At 51.0% G+C, this 17,158-nt stretch overlaps 1 protein-coding gene across 4 annotated transcripts in view; it reads right to left on the bottom strand.

Moving 5' to 3' along the window:
- CLSTN1 (calsyntenin 1) overlaps positions 1-12,119 on the bottom strand; it is a 57,737-nt gene extending 45,618 nt beyond the window's left edge. For all 4 annotated transcript variants that reach the window (XM_037045293.1, XM_037045295.1, XM_037045294.1 and 1 more), the window contains exon 1: positions 11,777-12,119. In XM_037045293.1, the coding sequence (XP_036901188.1) occupies positions 11,777-11,867 (91 nt within the window). In that variant the 5' untranslated portion in view covers positions 11,868-12,119. The remainder of the gene's footprint in view (positions 1-11,776) is intronic.
- Between the last annotated feature and the right edge of the window lie 5,039 nt (positions 12,120-17,158).

Here is a 17,158-nt window from a genome sequence, read left to right as displayed (position 1 = left end):
ATAAATGTAACTACTCCTTCACTAGGGGCACGGGGCTCGGCACGGCTGCGGGTAGAAACAAGATGCCAGGCAGATAAAACAAGGTAGAGGGCTGGGCTCAGCCTGCAGGCCTGTGTTTGCCACCTGTGAATTAGAAGATAACCATAAAACGGGAGAAAAATATTTGCAAAAGATACATCCAATAAACAACTGTCATCCAAAACGTACAAAGAACTCAACAATCAGAAAGCAACCAGACACCTCATCAAAGGAGATACACAGCCCTGGCCAGTGTGGCTCCGTTTATTGGACGTTGTTTGGCAAACTGACGGGTTTCAAGTTCAATTCCTGGTTAGGGCACATGCCTGGGTTGCAAGTCGGTTCCCAGTTGGGGCATGTACGAAAAGACCACCAATCAATGTTTCTCTCTCACATTAATGTTTCTCTCCTTCTCTTTTCCCTTCCCTTCCCCTCCCTCTGAAATCAATAAGCATGTCCTTGAGCCAGAATTTAAAAAAAGACAAAGAAAAAGGGAGATTTGAGTACAGATGGAAGAATGTTCAACATTGTATGTCCTTAGGGAAATGCACATTAAAGCAATACCATGCACCCCTACCAGAACAGCCCAAACCCGAAACCCGGACGGCCCCAGAGGCTGGGAAGGTGTGGAATGACGGCTGGTACCTGGGAACGCAGAACGGCACAGCCACTTTAGGAGACAGTTTAGCAGTTTCTTACAGACTCTTATCATGCAACCCAGCAATCATGCTCCTTGTATTTATCCACATGGGTGGAAAACGTATGTCCACACGAAATCCGCATATGGATGTTTATAGCAGCTCTGCTCATACTGCCAACGCCCGGGAGGAACTAAGACGACCTCCCAGAGGCGAAGCGCTACCCTGCCGTCCACCCAGACAGTGGATGTTCCTCAGTGATGGAAAGAAAGGAGTGGTCAAGCCCTGAGGAGCCGCGGCAGGAACCTGAACGCAGACCGCCGAGTGGAAGAAGCCGCCTGACCAGCTATGTGCTGTCTGCTTCCGACAGCATGACGTTCTGGAAAAGGTGAAACTACGGAGACAGTAAAAGGCTCGGTGGTCGCCAGGGGTCAGAGGGGAGGGCGGGGTGAGCAGACGCCACCAGAGGGGTTTTCGGGCAGTGGAAGTGCTTGTGGGAGACCGCAGCGGGGTGCACGCCACACGTCTGTCCGAGCCCGGAGAGCGTCCGACACGAGGAGTGGAGGTGGAGGTGAACCGTGGGCGGCGGTGACACCGCCGCCGAGGCAGGTCCTCAGCCGTGACGGGCGCACCACTACGGTGCCGGGTGTCACCCGCGGGGGGAGGCTGTGCCTGTGTGGGGGCCGGGGTGCACGGAAACTCTGCTTTCCACCCAATTCTGCNGCAGTGGAAGTGCTTGTGGGAGACCGCAGCGGGGTGCACGCCACACGTCTGTCCGAGCCCGGAGAGCGTCCGACACGAGGAGTGGAGGTGGAGGTGAACCGTGGGCGGCGGTGACACCGCCGCCGAGGCAGGTCCTCAGCCGTGACGGGCGCACCACTACGGTGCCGGGTGTCACCCGCGGGGGGAGGCTGTGCCTGTGTGGGGGCCGGGATGCACAGAAACTCTGCTTTCCACCCAATTCTGCTATGACCCTAAAACCACTCTAAAAAAACAAAGTTTATTACATTTTTAAAAAACTATGTCCATTTTGTGCAACGTGAATTGTACCTCAAATATCTAAAAGGGGGGGATTGTGTGGAATTGAGTTCATAAAACAGCAAACACATAATGTTTACTATAATGCTCTAAACACTTACAAAAGTGGTTTGCCCCTCCTGACAACCCTACAAGACAGCTACTGTTCTCCTTTCACAGATGGGGAGACTGAGGCACAGATTAAGTAGCCTGTTCACCAGCACACAGAACTGAGATTTGAACCCTCGGTTCAGCTCCAGAGTCCATGTTCTTAACCATCCCACCCAGCTCCCACGGTGCCAGCCTGGAGTCTATGGGGACACCGAAGGCCGCCCTGCAAGGTGAATGGGGTCCCGCATGAGAGGCGCTCCAGCAGAGGGCACTCAGGGAGCGCAGACTCCCTGCAGAGGGAACCCCTGAGCGGCACTAGCTCTTCGGTAAGCTCTTGCCAGATCTGGAAAACTGGGACTCGAGCAGTGTGCCACTTTCTGAGACAGCCCGGTAAAAAGTGCTACGAGATTAAAAAGCATGTATGTTAATACAATGTTTCCTTTTCCAGAACTTTTAAAACGCCTCTCTGATGTTATAATCTTTCCTGACTCAACTGTGTGTGAAAGGTTTGTAACAAGACACCCAAAGTTATCGTTTCTGAACATTATTTGTTACAGAAGACACAGAGTTAAAGACACTCTCAGCTGGTCTCTGCTGCATTCCTGCTTTCCATATTCTGAGCTACGAAAATATCATACTGACAATAATAACTACTTCATCATTTCCTCTTTGGTAAATGGGCTTATTGAGCTAAATGGGATCTAAAATCCCTTCCACTCCTAAAATTCTAGCCAGGTCATTCAGAAGCTGGTTTTCTAAAGATAGATTAGCAGATTTTTAAAGTTTAGGGATTTGAAAAGTACTTGTTCTAATGCAATGACATGTAAGTAACCAGAGATTATTTAAGGGGAAGACAAACTGCCAGATTCTAAAAGCATGGGAAGGATTCACCCCCAAAAGGGGAGAAGGGCTGTTATGAGGCGGCCTCCCCAGGGGAGACCGGAGCTGCGGGACGCAGGGGGCCAAGGGCTGGGTCCCCGGCAAACCGCCGCAGAGCAGACGGACACACACAGGCCTTCCCCACGCAGACAAACAGGACAGGTGCCAGCCCAGGCACGACTCACACCGGTTCTGAGAAAACTAAGCAAACAGCAGTATGGGCTCCCCCTTGTTGTGGAAGTTACCAAAAGCATCTCTATGATGAAATTGGCCATTCAAAGGTCTCACAAGGGCCATCTTATGAAGGGGGGGAGCAAAGATGGTAATCTTAAGAAAAAAGAAAAGAAAGGAAAAGCTTGATTTTTTTCTAGATCTCATGCTACAGAAAATACTGCTACAGGAAGTGTATGCTACCAAAGAATAAACTCAAATAAACCTGATTTTAATGTGCTATGCTTTTTCATCCACTCCTGCCTTCTTCCCCACTAACAATGTACCCTTTAATAAAATGAAGAAGGAAATCAAAAGTGATAACCCGCAGACACACAGGGAGGACACTGCCCCCCTCGAGGGCCCCACCCTGGTGGCAGCAGAGGTACGCTGCACGTGGGGGCGGACCCAGGTCTAGACTGGGAGCTGGGACACGTGTCGTGGACTCAGATTTCTTCCTCCTCCTCTTCTTCTTCAGCAAATCACACGCAGGCTTTCTTTTGCTACTTCAGCCTCCATCTAGAAGCCAATCACTCACGACACGGCCCCTGACCTACTCTGCCCAACAGCAACAGCTACCAGTGTGGTCTGAGGACTCTGGGGGTCCCCAAGGCCCCACTGGGGGTCCACAGAGCCCTCCCTTTTCCTGCTGCCTATCTGTATGAGGCCGAACTTTCTTCATCTACTCCAACCGAACAACAGATCGTGTCTCGGGCTTTTAGCTAAGATGAAGTGCAACAGGCCAAACACAGAACCCCACTGTCTTCCCCTAAACCTTAGCAGGGACGTAAGACAAGGACAGTCTTCTTACTACACTGCTTTCTGTTTTTGAAAATACAGTTATTTTTCATCTAAAGCACGCTGTTACCATCGAATGGGCTTATCACTGCTATTTTACATAAGCTAATGACTATTTTAACAGGGCCTCAGCTTAATCTCTAACCGAGCCCTCGCAGGCAAAGCTCGCAGAGGCCCTCAGTGACTCCCAACAGCACAGGGGTCCCGGAACCAAACCATCTGGGGGCCCGGCAGAACCCACCACATCCCTCTCATGGAGCATCACACCCACCACACCCGGGACAAAAGATTAGTGCATGACACCGAGAACGTTACAAACGCCCTGTATAAAAGGAATTCTTTCTGTTTAAAACTGACTGCGTGGACACGTTTTTCTTGTTCTACCCTGGAAAAACATCTAGACACACACAAACATGTTAAGACTGGTGGTCTCCGAGAGGCAGTATTCCAGGCCACCTGAACGCCCTCATTTTTGCTCTAAGTTGTACTTCCCCGTTTCCACGGTGAAGAGGTAGGGAGACGCCTGGAGGGGCACTTCCCGGGCTGTGTTCCGTGGCACACGGATGCCCGAGACACTGTGGGAAGAGTCCAGGGTTGGGTGAGTTGCAGAGATGCCGGCTACCCGCCGCTCGGCAATCCTCCAGCTCGCACGTCTGTGCGCCACAGGCGCCGGAGTCCTGGGGTAAGGGAACCTGTCTCAGCATGCGTCTCAAATCAGGTGCCTGCAAGACCCCTTCCGCCAGGTAACTCCTGTCCGTGCACCACGCGTGGGGAAACACTGCCTCAGAGAGTGACCCATCACCCTTTGCGACACCCAATCGAAGAGGAGGCCTGCGGTCAGACGGCCCTTCCCGTGACCATGTGAAGTCACTATCACTATGTGCCACCATTTAGCACAGACGACTTTCAGTGAACCCAGTCGAGGTGCAAAAGGCAGGGCAAACCACACTTCCTCCGTCTGCCTCAGCAAGATGCCTCTCCACGAGGAGCAACTCGGACACAGACTTAGAAGCTTAACAATTCAACCAAGTTTTAGACAGCAATTCCTAGTGAGATTTCCTCTGATGAAAAGCATGAAGTACGTTGGACCACAAGCCGTTCCTTGAATAACGCACCTGAGGAAGTACTCAGCGAAAGGGTGACCCGTCCAGACGGACAGTCCCCGTGTGGTGGCCGCACAGCCTCCCGCCCCCACTTCCCTGCACCTGGGCACCTGGCCCCGTCTGCTCCCTCCTGCTTCCTTCCTGTTCAAGATCACGGTGAACACGCCACACTGCCCCTCCCCTCTCAGGCTGGGCTACTCGGAGGCCAAATCACGGGCTCCTCCCTCCTTCCCAACCCCGCTCTCCCTGCCCCTTCGTTGCAGGCGTGAGCCAAGGAGTGCCAGACAGTGGCCGGTGCCCCCAAATCTTCTAAAGCCGCTTTTCTACTTCGAGGCCTACTTACCCCAAAACTGTAATGAGCACTTCATTGTGGGTGTGTATAATTATTAACAGAGTGATGGGGTGTGTACTGTGGTTTATTACAAATTTGCCTGATTTTCACTTGTTAAGGGTTAAGTAGGTTTCCCACAATCACTTTCAGAGCCTAAACAATTTATAACAATGTTTCCAGGGGAAAACACAATTTGAGTTCCAAGCTGAATTCTTAATAGATCGATATGAATTGCGTTTTCAGGTCCCCTGGGAACCCGAAATGGGTCCCAGGAAACAAGTCATCACGACAAAGCCGGGTTAGGGCAGCTGAGCAGAGGTGGTATCGCCATCTCATCAGGGTGAGCGCACTCCACCCAGGCGATGGGCGTTCGGGAGAACAGGCCTCGATAGGACCAGGGCTGGGCCGGGTTACTCTGTTAGCCGCCGTGGAGCGCTTCTCAGGTGGCGGGGTTCCACCCCTGCCCACTGCACCAGCCTGCCTCAGTTTACCTGTCCCTCTATGCTGGGTCTCCCACAGATAAGAAGGCACAGCCAAGGCTGTGCTATGTCAAGACGAGGCTTGTGCCCCAGCCCCTTTTCAACCCCCTGCACCACTCAGCTGAGCTGCTCCACACACAGAAGCCTCGGGAAACCCTTCTAGCCTTCTCCCTTCAGGCCCAACCAACCAAAATCTGGCCTCGTGGCCAGTGTTTGCCGTCTCGCTGCCCTCTGGCCTCGCTCTGCCCATCAGCACCAGAAACCATGTCCGCACACACCTACTAAGGAAAACGTTCAATGAAGGCGTCCTGTATGCATTACTCTCTTAAAGTAGTCAAAAAAAAAAAAAAAAACCTCAAGAAATACTAATAGTATGCTCAGAAATAATAATTCCAGAAATAAGTGGGGTTAAGAAAGTTTATCAACTGAAAAAGCAAGTATGTATTACTCACTGGCATTTCATCAAACAAGTATTAATGTTAGTTCTTATTAATACAAGTCATCGTTAGGGAGAAAGCTTTATTAAGAAACTATCTCATTGGTACTTGTTCCTCCAGTAATTAAAGGTTTAAAAATGTCAGGTTTCATATAAAGAAGCACTTATGTAATTTTCTATCCTAGGCTTTGAATATTTAGAAGGTGCTTATTAGTTGCTTCTTTTAATTAAGCAAGACAAGACTTCATACACTTAGCAATTTAAACTTCTGCCAAATGAAAATGCTTTATTGAGGAATCCTGGGCAGATATGAACAGACAGCTACAAACCACTCCGAAGCAAGGTCAGAACCATAAATCCGATTCGGGGCTTTCTAACCCAGGCTGCAGACCAGGTCGGTGGCCTACCACCCACACGGCACTGGCAACTGGTGCTTGGACACTGAGAATGGCCGCTGCCCACTGACCAGTCCTGCACGGTTCCTTCAGTAACCAGGGCCAAAGTGAACGGGCACCAGGGAGAAAATGAAATTCAAGCCAGTGTATTTTGCTTACTAGCTCTTCTGATAAACATTTCAGATGCATGACAAAAAAAATTGGGGATTATCGAGAACTTTAATTAGTTCTGTTATCCTTGTTACTAATTCCATGAGCAATAGGAAACTGGCTTGAGTTAGGGCATTTTAAAGGTGAACATAGCCTGCTCCATGCCAAGGCTTTAATCCCCCAATCAAAAGTCAGCCTGTTCCGCAGCCAGCCTCTGCCTCCCCACGGGGTCAGCTGGCACGGTCCCCTGTGAATCTGCGCTGCCTGTTCCTTCCTCATTAGCTGCTAGGGCACAGAGATGAGGATGCAGCCTCCACCCTGAGGCCACCACAGAATACGAGTCTTCCAGTGAGGGGGGTGCCCCCAGGGGGCTGGGCATCAGCTGGCTCACCAGAAGGGCCCCCACCCCCAGGACCAAGGGCTCTGGCTAAAACCTCAGGGCCAGGCCCACATTCTGACTGCAAATACCCTGCAGGATTAAGTCCGTCCATACCCAGGGCCGGCCTACCAGGTGTGACAGCCCCGTGGCTCCGTGTAATGCTGCTGCCTCCTGAAACCCCCAAGTTCTGAACAACGGGGCCCTGCACCCTTGGCGCCACGAACCATGCAGCTGGTGCCATCAACACTCATCATTAACGACATCTGAAATATGCAAAATTAAATGTGGCTGGATTCTGCATTTAAGATGAAATAAATTATGCACTTTAAAGGCCACTTCATAGACAAGCTTATACAAATCTTACATACTTCGATTTAAGTCTATGACATTCCATTTTTTTCCTTGGTGGTCCTTAAAATGATAGTACTATATTATATTTTAAAAATTCTGCAGCATTAGGAAGAGCAGAGAATGAATATGGCTTTGTTAGACTTTAAGTAGGTATTAAACAAAGATGACATTCATTTCTACTGAGTTTTAAAATTCACTTAGAATCTAAAGACATATGTCTTTCTTTTTAAAAGATTCTATTTATTTTATTTTTAGAGAGGGGATGGAGGGGGAAGAAAGAGAGGAAGAGAAACATTAATGTGTGGTTGCCTTTTTAGTGCCCCCTACTGGGGACCTGGCCTGCAACCCAGGCATGCGCCCTGACTGGGAATTGAACCGGCGACCCTTTGGTTTGCAGGCCAACATTCAATCCACTAAGCCAGACCAGCCAGGGCTAAAGACACATTTCTAAGTGTTTTATACTATGAATGAAGATTGGATGAGTAACAAAGAGTAAATTAAAGAATAAAAAATCAAAGAACCAGCCCTGGCTGGTGTAGCTCAGTGGATTGAATACGGGCCTGTGAACCAGAGGATCACAGTTCGATTCCCAGTCAGGGCACATGCCTGGGTTGCAGGCCAGTTCCCGGTTCCTGGCAGGGGACGAATGAGAGGCAACCATTCATTGATATTTCTCTCTCTCTCTCTCCTTCCCTTCCCCTCTAAGACAAAGAAATAAGATCTTTAAAATACATATATTTCAATCCTTTCTTGCTTCTTGAAATTTTAACATCCCTCAGGTTCTTCATTTTAAACATTAAAAGTTGGTTTAATAAACTTAACCTTAAGTCCCAAAAGTAGTTAATGGAATTACAGAATTTTCTAATTTCAAGGCAAAAATAACATTATCATGCCCTGGCTGGTGTAGCTCAGTGGATTGAGCACAGGCCTATGAACCAGAGGATCGCAGTTCGATTCCCAGTCAGGGCACATGCCTGGGTTGTGAGCCAGTTCCCAGCAGGGGATGCACTAGGGACAACCATACATTGATATTTCTCTCCTTCCCTTCCCCTCTAAAGATAAATAAACTATATATAAAATCACATCATTAAAATTTCCTTTTGGCCATATTCATCATATCTAAAACTGAAATTTGTTTTTGCTCAAAAATAAACAGTACTGACACACTCCTAAAACTTCCCTTTGAAAATGAATTCTTATGCAACTGCTTGGTGTTATATTTTTCCTCCTAAAAGCAGCATTTACGCAGAAGACTGTTTAACTGAAGACTCTAGTCAATCAGTCACAGCTCTTGCCCTAGCTGGTATAGCTCAGTGGATTGAGCACGGGCCTGTGAAGCAAAGGGTCACTGGTTCGATTCCTAGTCAGGGCATGTGTCTGGGTTGCAGACCAGGTCTACAATAGGGGACACATGAGAGACAACCACACACGGATGTTTCTCTCCCACTCTTTCTCCTTCCCTTCCCTTCCCCTCTCTCTAAAAATGAATAAAATATTCAAAAAAATCAGTCACAGCTCTTAAATCAGAGCACATTCAAAACTATTAATATTTTATTATGTCTTCAGCAGTTACAGGCCTCCTGTGTGAAATAAATGGCATTTATTTTAATAAAAATGTTAGATTAAGCATAATACTGAAATCTATATTCAAGTGATTTTTTTCCTGAAAGTTGCTGCTGAAGAACAAGGTAACAAAGAAACCATTTTCTAAAAAGGCTGAGAATTACAGTGTTGTTTTAAATGGACTAAAAGTGGCAGCCACAAAGCTACAGCCTTCGAAAGCTGCTGCAGGTTTTTATGGGGATATAATATCCCCAACACTGCAATCGACAGAAGGGTCCCTGAAAAACCATCTACTAATGAATTTTGATACCCATGTTGCAGAATCTGAGTTGTTTACAGTCTGCAATGCTTTTTTCAGTGTATGGTACGCATCTGTCAGGTGAAAGCAGGATACATCTGCCCACAAAACAAACCAGAGCCAAACGCCCTCCCACCCTGGGGCAGGCGTTCTGGAAAGACGGAGGATAAATGAAGTAATCAGGATGGGTGTCAGAGTAGTGCTGGGGCAAAGAGGTACAGTGGGGCAGGAAGGAGGACTCGGGTGGGGGGTGGGGAGACAACACACCAAACAGGACAGGAGAAGAGGCCTCGCAGAGCAGCGCCCCCACAAACCGTGGTGTTATTTATTTGGCGTTGCAGCGCGTTCCACGATGGCACTTGGGTGTTTTGTTTTTTTTTAATGTTCATAGAAGCTTTCTATTTTCTCTATTTCAATTTTCTCTTTCTCCTTAATTGATGAACTAGAGAGAGAGAAGGCAGCCTCAAATACACCAAAGACATCTCTCCTAATATTTTGGTTTATTTTACATTTTTTGAGAACTACAGCTACAATTAAAGTGAAAATATAGCGTTCTTCCATAAAACAACTAATTAACAGTCAAAATGTAATTTAGATAACAAAATCTAACATTCTTGGTAACAATTCCCATGGGATCTTTACTCCATTCATATTCACTGGAGGCAGCCAGGGCACAAATGGCAGGTTCCTGATGTCATGCTGTCTCACAGCAGTGAAAGAAACCATGTGAAGTGATCATATCTTAAAATAAACCCACAGAATGCATCTCCACAAGCTGTATATTTACACAGAAAACTCACTTGTGACATTTCAAAATGAAATTGTTTTATTATTTCATGCAATAATCACGAGGCACTTTCCAATCTGCAAGCTGAAAAAAAATTAACAAAAGCAACAGAATAACTGGTGTTGGAAAATGTGTTTTTATTTTGAAGACTAAGAATTCCTAAGCACTATCAGTGCCCCAAGAAAAGCTTAGAGAAAGTTAGCAAATTACAAAGGACTCATCGTCTTTCACGTACAATTCCTGTTCATGTGTCACAGTGAAGATATCTGACACTGAAATGTACACTGAGTAAGTATCTCAATAATGCCAATGGGCTAATTAGCCCATTTGCTAATTCAATAATTAACAGCAAATGTAGGTGAATGAACAAAAAAGGGGGGGGAAATACGGATTTTAACAGGAAAAGTTATCACTGACTAAACTAAATACACTTGAACTATCCCCACAGTAACCAATACAAGCACATATTTTAAAAACGTGTTCTTCCCAAGAGAAGCAAAATTTTGACATTTTTGCTTGAATATATTAGCCTTTCAGACCCCCACTTCACATGTGAAAAATAACATTTCAAACTTAAGCCAGTTGAATGTAACTTTTAAAAACCGAATTGCCAGCAATCAGATATTTAGTAACTAAGGTCTGAACGTGACAGTCAACAGAACGTTGGCAATGAAATGAAGGATCCAAAGCTCCTTGTCCTGTGGAGAAAGAAACGTGTCACCAGAGACGCATTTGCCTCTCCTACCCCTTCATCTGCTCACACCGTAATTCTCTCCCTGTGTCATGCAGAGGAAGAGAAAAGGAGAATTTTTTAAAAGCTTGCTAAAGTGAAATAGAACCAATTAATCTGGATTTGCATCAGTCTTCCTCCCCGAAAAGAAAATTATTAAAAAGAATCAAAAGAATAGATTCAAGTATTCTGTAGACCACAACTGGATTACTTCGCTCCAAGGCCAAGGAAAGTGGCTGCGATTCCAAGACCCACACGGAAGCGTGTATCTGCAATGCGTAAGCTTTCCCTTGGCAAGATCAGTCAACACCAGAAACCAGGTAACGTTTAAAAGTGGATGAAGGTTGAAACAACAAAATCATCAATTCACTAAGAAATAATTCCTGGCAAGTAACCACGAAATAATTTCGGCCCTAAGGAATCAAAGAGGGCTCTCTCGTTTCTGTTGCGACCATCGGGGACCTTGCACGATCTAAAGTGCCGTCAGGAAAAGGTGCACCACGGCGTCGGGGGCGCAGGGGACGAAGACTTCTAAAACACAGGGTGAGACCGCGGTCGTAAACCTCATCACAATCTCACCTTTGGGTGAAAAGGTCGGAGGGGAGCAAGAAGTTCCAGCTTCTGCTCCTTTGCTGAAAGGACCCTGGGAGGAGTAGGAAAGCGGCGAAGACGCGGTGTCCGCGGTGCAGACTCGGGAACTTGGGAACGGATGCGGAGGAGTGGGCTCTTATATAAGCAAGCACACACCAAAATCTGTGCATACACCCCGCGTCCGGTGCACATTCTGAGCACATACACACGTACACAGCATCTCCCCTGGGGGTGCGGCCCCAGCCCGCGGGCGCTGCCCAGGAAGATGGACCGACCCTTCGGCCCGTCTGCGCCTCCTCCAAATCCGCGCCGCCGCCACCCGCGGCTGCGATGGGGGCTGCCGGGGCCCAAGTGCCCCACCCGGGACAGAGTTCGGCTTCCCGCGGCGCCTGCAGTGCGCGCCCCCGGTCTCAGGCGCCCAGACCCTGAGCGGGACGCCTGGCCCGGACCCCCGCGTCCCGACCCGGCTCCCGGCACTCGGCCTTGCGCCGGACCCCGGCCCCGACACTTACCTCGCGCGGCCCCGACCTCGTTGCCGCGCAGCAGCCCGGCCAGCAGCAGCCAGGCGGCCGGGGCTAGCGCGAGCGCAGGGCGGCGCAGCATCTCTCGGGCTCCCGGCGCCACGGCCGGCCCGAGGCGGGAGCGGCAGGAAGGCGCGCGGGGCGCCGAGCGGGGCTCCGGCGGCCCAGAGCCGGCTGCTTCGTGCCGCGGCGAGCACCAGGGTCCGCGGAGGAGCCGCCGCCGCGACGCTGGGCCGCGCGCTCGGGCCGCGAGCGCCCTCCCGTCCGCAGAGGAAGCGCTTCGCTGGGAGCAGTGGCAGCAACTAAGATGGCGCCCGTGCTCTCTCTCGGGTCCGGCGACGGGACCGGGCTCGGGGCGGGGCGGGGGGCGGGGCGAGCGCGGATCGGGCGCGCGCCTCGGGCCCGGGGAGCGCGCGGGACGGAGGGCGGGGGCGCGCGCGCCTCTGAAATCGCGGGCGGAACTCGGAGCGCGCACCCGCCCGCGAGGGCGCGCCGGGGTGGCTCCGGAGCGGCAGGGAGGACCGGGGGGAGGACTGCTCCCCCGCCCCGGCCGTAGCGGAGAGCCTCAGCTCTTCGCTCCCCACGCGCGCTCCCAGGCTCCAGAGCCGATGCGGGAGCAGCCCGTGGCCCGGGCCTCCCTTTCTGCCCGTCCCGCCCCCGTCCGCAGGGAGTGCAGACCCCGCTGCAGGGCGCAGCCCGTGACCCCTTCAGGCACGTCCTGTCCCCCCAGGACCTCGGTGTCTTCTGCCAAGTGGAGGGGACGAGAGGGAGCTCGCGGAGTCATGATAGGTGCTCAAGGAGAGGAGGTCAGCGAACCGCGCTTTGTAAACATTCGGGAGCGGCGCTGCACGTGCTGCGAGGGGTTCCAGCCCCGCGGGCGCGGGGTGCGGGGTATTGCGGGTCCAGGAAGGCCGTCCTAAATATGTAGCGCAAGATTTCTCCACTTGCTGAAGAAATCCATCTGTGGCTTTTTAAAGGTGGCTTCTGTGCTCACCCCTTCTAGAAGATCTTAGTGTGATGCTAGCCGTCCCCCTTAGAAATGCAGAGATCCAAATGGGTAGAAGAGACGTTCCGGTAGCTCACTAGAGGGATCTCGGGCCCTCCCTTTTCCTGTCCTGGGGCCTCCACCTTCCCCTGATCCCTGGGACTGCCCCCCCCCCCGCCCCAATGCTGGAGAGAGGAACTGGAACAGTCACGGAAGGCTCCTGTGGGCCTGGCCCTGGGAGACAACATTACTGGCTCCGTTTTGCAGATGAGGAAACTAAGACAGGTGCTGACGTCCCTAGCTGAGACAACTATTATGAAAAGAAAAATTGGCCCGACAGGACGGCGGCATTAGGGAGATACCAACCACAAAAGTTAAATGACAATAAAATGCTAATTACCCCAGACTGTTGGAAGAGCTATCAAAGCCGATCCACTGCACAAGGACTGTCACAGCCCCGTTTGGCACACCCCAGAGGGGCTGGCTGGCTGGTGGGCTTGTGGCGACCAGGGTGGGGCGAGGTGGAGCAGGGTGGGCAGCTGTGGAGGCTGGGAGGGAGTCACTCGGGTGGTGGAGAGTGGAGCACTGATCTAGGAGAGTGTGGGTGAGGAGCCCAAAAAGGCAGCCTGAGGCCAGTTTGTGAGGTGCCTTAAGTGACAGCCTGAGGGATTTGGACTTAATCTTGCACAGACGACCTTGAACAGCAGGGAACACAGGCACGATGTGACTTGAGGATTTCAAAGCCATCTGTAATGAATGTGCTCCTCCTTGTCCTTTGTCACTCAAAGGCATCCTCCACCAAAGCCTGAAGCTTCTGTCTCTGCTTCCCCTGCCACCCCCTCATCCAGGAGGACTAGACTCCCCTTGGGTGGACCCTTACCAAGGCGCCTGCTTGGCCCCTGCCATCTCCAGGCCACCCCTCCACTCCTTCCAGCCAGCACTGCAGAGTCATCCTCTCCAGACATTGCTGTTTCTTTCATCCCTCCCTGGCTCCTAGAGGTTGGCCACCTCACCAGGTCCAGGCAGTTCTGCCAGGCTTTACGCTGCTCAGCCCCAGGCCCCACTCAGCTGACCTCAGGGCCTGCTGTCCCCACTATCTGCCTTCCATTCATTCTTCCCCAGGAGCAGCATCACACGGTACACCTTCCTCCACCTCTGCCTGAGCCTCAGGTCCTTATAATGCACCTCTGGGCTGCCTCCTCCAGGAAGTCCTCCTGACTATCGGGCCCTCCCTCCCCAAACCCCACCTTCTCCTAACTAGCTGAGACTTGATGATCTGCTACTTTGTGTCATTTTCTCTTGCCCAATATTCTGTACCCAGATGGTTCAGTCAGACTGCCCAGGATGGGAATTCTGGCTCCTGCTCCTCCTACACATGACCTTGGAAAACTGAGTCTCTTTTCTCACCTATGAAATGGGATAACAGTATCTATTTCCTAATTGTGAGAATTAAGTGAAATGATGCAATCGAAGTGCCTCACAGAGGCTGGGATTCAGTAGCTCCGCACCTACGGCGGTTTCTTTCTCCCACAGGAGCCTTCTGAGCTCCTAGCATACTGCTGAGCACACAGTAGGGACTCAATAAAAATCCAGTGGTGAACTAACTGAATTTCTATGTTTTGTTTTGCTTTTTTTCAATTGGGGAGATCACACATCAGAGAGTAGAAGACTCCCCTGTAGGCTCCCAGGGACCTTGGAGATTTACAAAACAAAATCCAAAAGGTATAATCTCAGAACTGTGTTTTTGAGTCTCTAGGCTGAAGCCAAGAGGGACGGTGTAATGTATTCAATTCTATTAGAAACACAAACAAAAGCTCTGGTGCCTGGAATCCTGATCCCTTTATCTTCTCACCCTCCCAGTCCCTTCGAGAAACAAAGAGAGATCAAAAAGGCCCAGCAGCAGGCGGGCGCGCAGACCGCCGGTGAGCCCAAGGCAACCTGCGCAGGCTGAGATCTGTCCGCGGGAGAGGCTGTCCAGCGGCAAGGCTCCGCTGCAGTGTCTTGGAAGCCGGGGAACCAGTGAACTCCGTTTCCAGTCGGCCGACAATAGCATCAGCCATGTTGGCGCTCTTCAAAGGTCTCCACGTGATGGATTAGTTAATTCTCAGAATGGCCCTGTGATGGGGGTGGTCAACTCAGACTCGAGCTCTGGTTAAGCGGGGAGGGGCCTGGCCTGGGCTGAGTCTGCCCTGCCAGGGGCCCTGGAGCAGCCTGGAGTGGGGCACCCCCCGGGCCTGTCCTTAAGGGGTATTTACAGGGGAGGAGAAGGCGGTGGCTTTGTCAGCTGGGCAAGGAAGAGGTGAACATTTGAACTCTTGAACAAGCGGTTGGTAGACAGGACACAGTGTATCCAGGGTGCTGCAGCTCTCGGGATGAGCCTTGCCAATACCAGCAGCCTCTGTGATAAACTCGTATCATTTACGTCTGCAGCCACACTTTCCAGAAGGGACTCCTGTTGTTCCAGATTAGAAAAACGTAACATTCGAACAAGAGCTCATTGCTCAGAAAGAGCCCTGGGGTTCAGTTTCATGTCTGTCTGAGCCCCCAAACAGTGCCTCGGCACCTACACCCGACATACCCAGAAATGCCTGGCACAGGACACCCCGCTGGGAGCCACCATCAGAGGGGCTTTGCCACCCTCCAGCTGTACCAGGCTGTGGGTGGTGGTCTTCATCAGGACTGAACTTCCTCACCTCACCCGGAAGACCATTCCTAGTCACTCTGAGGATAAAGTGAGATCATGTACAGGAAAGCTCTGTGCCAGGAATCCTGGCCACTCCCGGGCCGGAGGCAGGCATGCTGTTCCTGTCAGTGCAGGGGGCCTCGGGCAAGTGCTCCCAGAACCCAGCCGGAGGCAGGCAAAGCAGCCAACACAATTGCTGGCCCAACACCGTGCCTGGGAGCAAACCCACTCCAGGGGTGCTGGGGAGAGCCTGTGAGAAGCCAGGTCCGAACTGCTGATCACAACCTCCCAAAGGCACTGAAACCACAGCCCCGGCCTCACCACCAGGATGTACCTGGAGCCCCGAGAGGCGCTGGGTCTGGCCCCACCTCTGCCTTCCAGAGGCCTGGCCAAGCCGCTCCATCGCTGTTAGCAGGGGTAATAAAGGATGTGGTTTGGGGCAAGTGGTTGGACGGACCTGCGTTCAAATGCATATCTACCCACTTCCTTCCCTTTTGTAAAATGTTGGGGTTTTTAAAAGATTTTATTCACTTGATTTTAGAGAGAGGGGAAGGGAGGAAGAGAAACATTGATGTATGCGAGAGATACATCAGTTAGCTGCCTTCCGCAAGCCCCCAGCCGGGGGGGACCTGGCCCGCAGCCCAGGCATGTGCCTGACTGGGGTCGGACCAGCGGTCCTTTGGTTCGCAGGCTGGCNTTCCCTTTTGTAAAATGTTGGGGTTTTTAAAAGATTTTATTCACTTGATTTTAGAGAGAGGGGAAGGGAGGAAGAGAAACATTGATGTATGCGAGAGATACATCAGTTAGCTGCCTTCCGCAAGCCCCCAGCCGGGGGGACCTGGCCCGCAGCCCAGGCATGTGCCTGACTGGGGTCGGACCAGCGGTCCTTTGGTTCGCAGGCTGGCACCCAGTGCACCAAGCCACACCAGCCAGGGCAATTTAATTTTGCTTTCTGGTATATTAAATATTTGCATAGTTCCAAAGTCAAATCTAAAAAGCTCAGGGAAGGTTAGTTCCATTCCTGTCTCCTCCTCCCCGACCCCTCTTCCCCTTAGAGATCCTGACCGTGTCGTTTGTTTGGGGCTTATCCTTCCACTGAGGGTTTTTGTGTGTGTGTTTTTTTAATACTGCAACTATCTGAATACATTTCCCTCCCCTTTCATAAATGAAAAGTAGCATATCACACCTGTTGTTCTGCATCTTGCTTTTTTTCACTTAATAAATTTTCCTGGACATGCCTTCACCTCAGTACACAAACAGGCTCCACTCCTTTTTGCAGCTGCATAGTATTCCCTTGCATGATCCAATAATATCAGGGTATATAGTAAGAAGTAGACATATATCCTCCTTGGTTCCTAGCACCGAGCTCCCGAGTCACTTGGAATTCCCTGGGTGAGTTTTAGGATGGGGGCCAGACCAAGCCACAATTAGAAGCTTGGAAATTCTGGCCCCACTTCACCCCCAGACTCAGTAAGAGGAGGGGGGCTGGAGGCTGAGTCAATAATCATACCTATGGGATCAATGTTCCATAAAAACCCTTGACCTGCAGGATTCGGGGAGCTTCTGGGACTGTGAACACAGCCACGTGTGGGGAGGGTGACACGCCCCAGCTGCCTGGAACCCTTCCCACGACCCCGACTTGTGTGCCTCTCCCTCTGGCTGTCCATTCGTATCTTTTATAACGAACCAGGAGAGGCAAGTAAGT

This window comes from Sturnira hondurensis, unplaced genomic scaffold (genome assembly GCF_014824575.4).
Source record: "Sturnira hondurensis isolate 20B ecotype Veracruz unplaced genomic scaffold, ASM1482457v3 Scaffold0004257, whole genome shotgun sequence".
Lineage (NCBI taxonomy): Eukaryota > Metazoa > Chordata > Mammalia > Chiroptera > Phyllostomidae > Sturnira > Sturnira hondurensis.
Note: the sequence above shows the minus strand (reverse complement) of the source record. Positions and strands in the feature narration are given on the sequence as shown.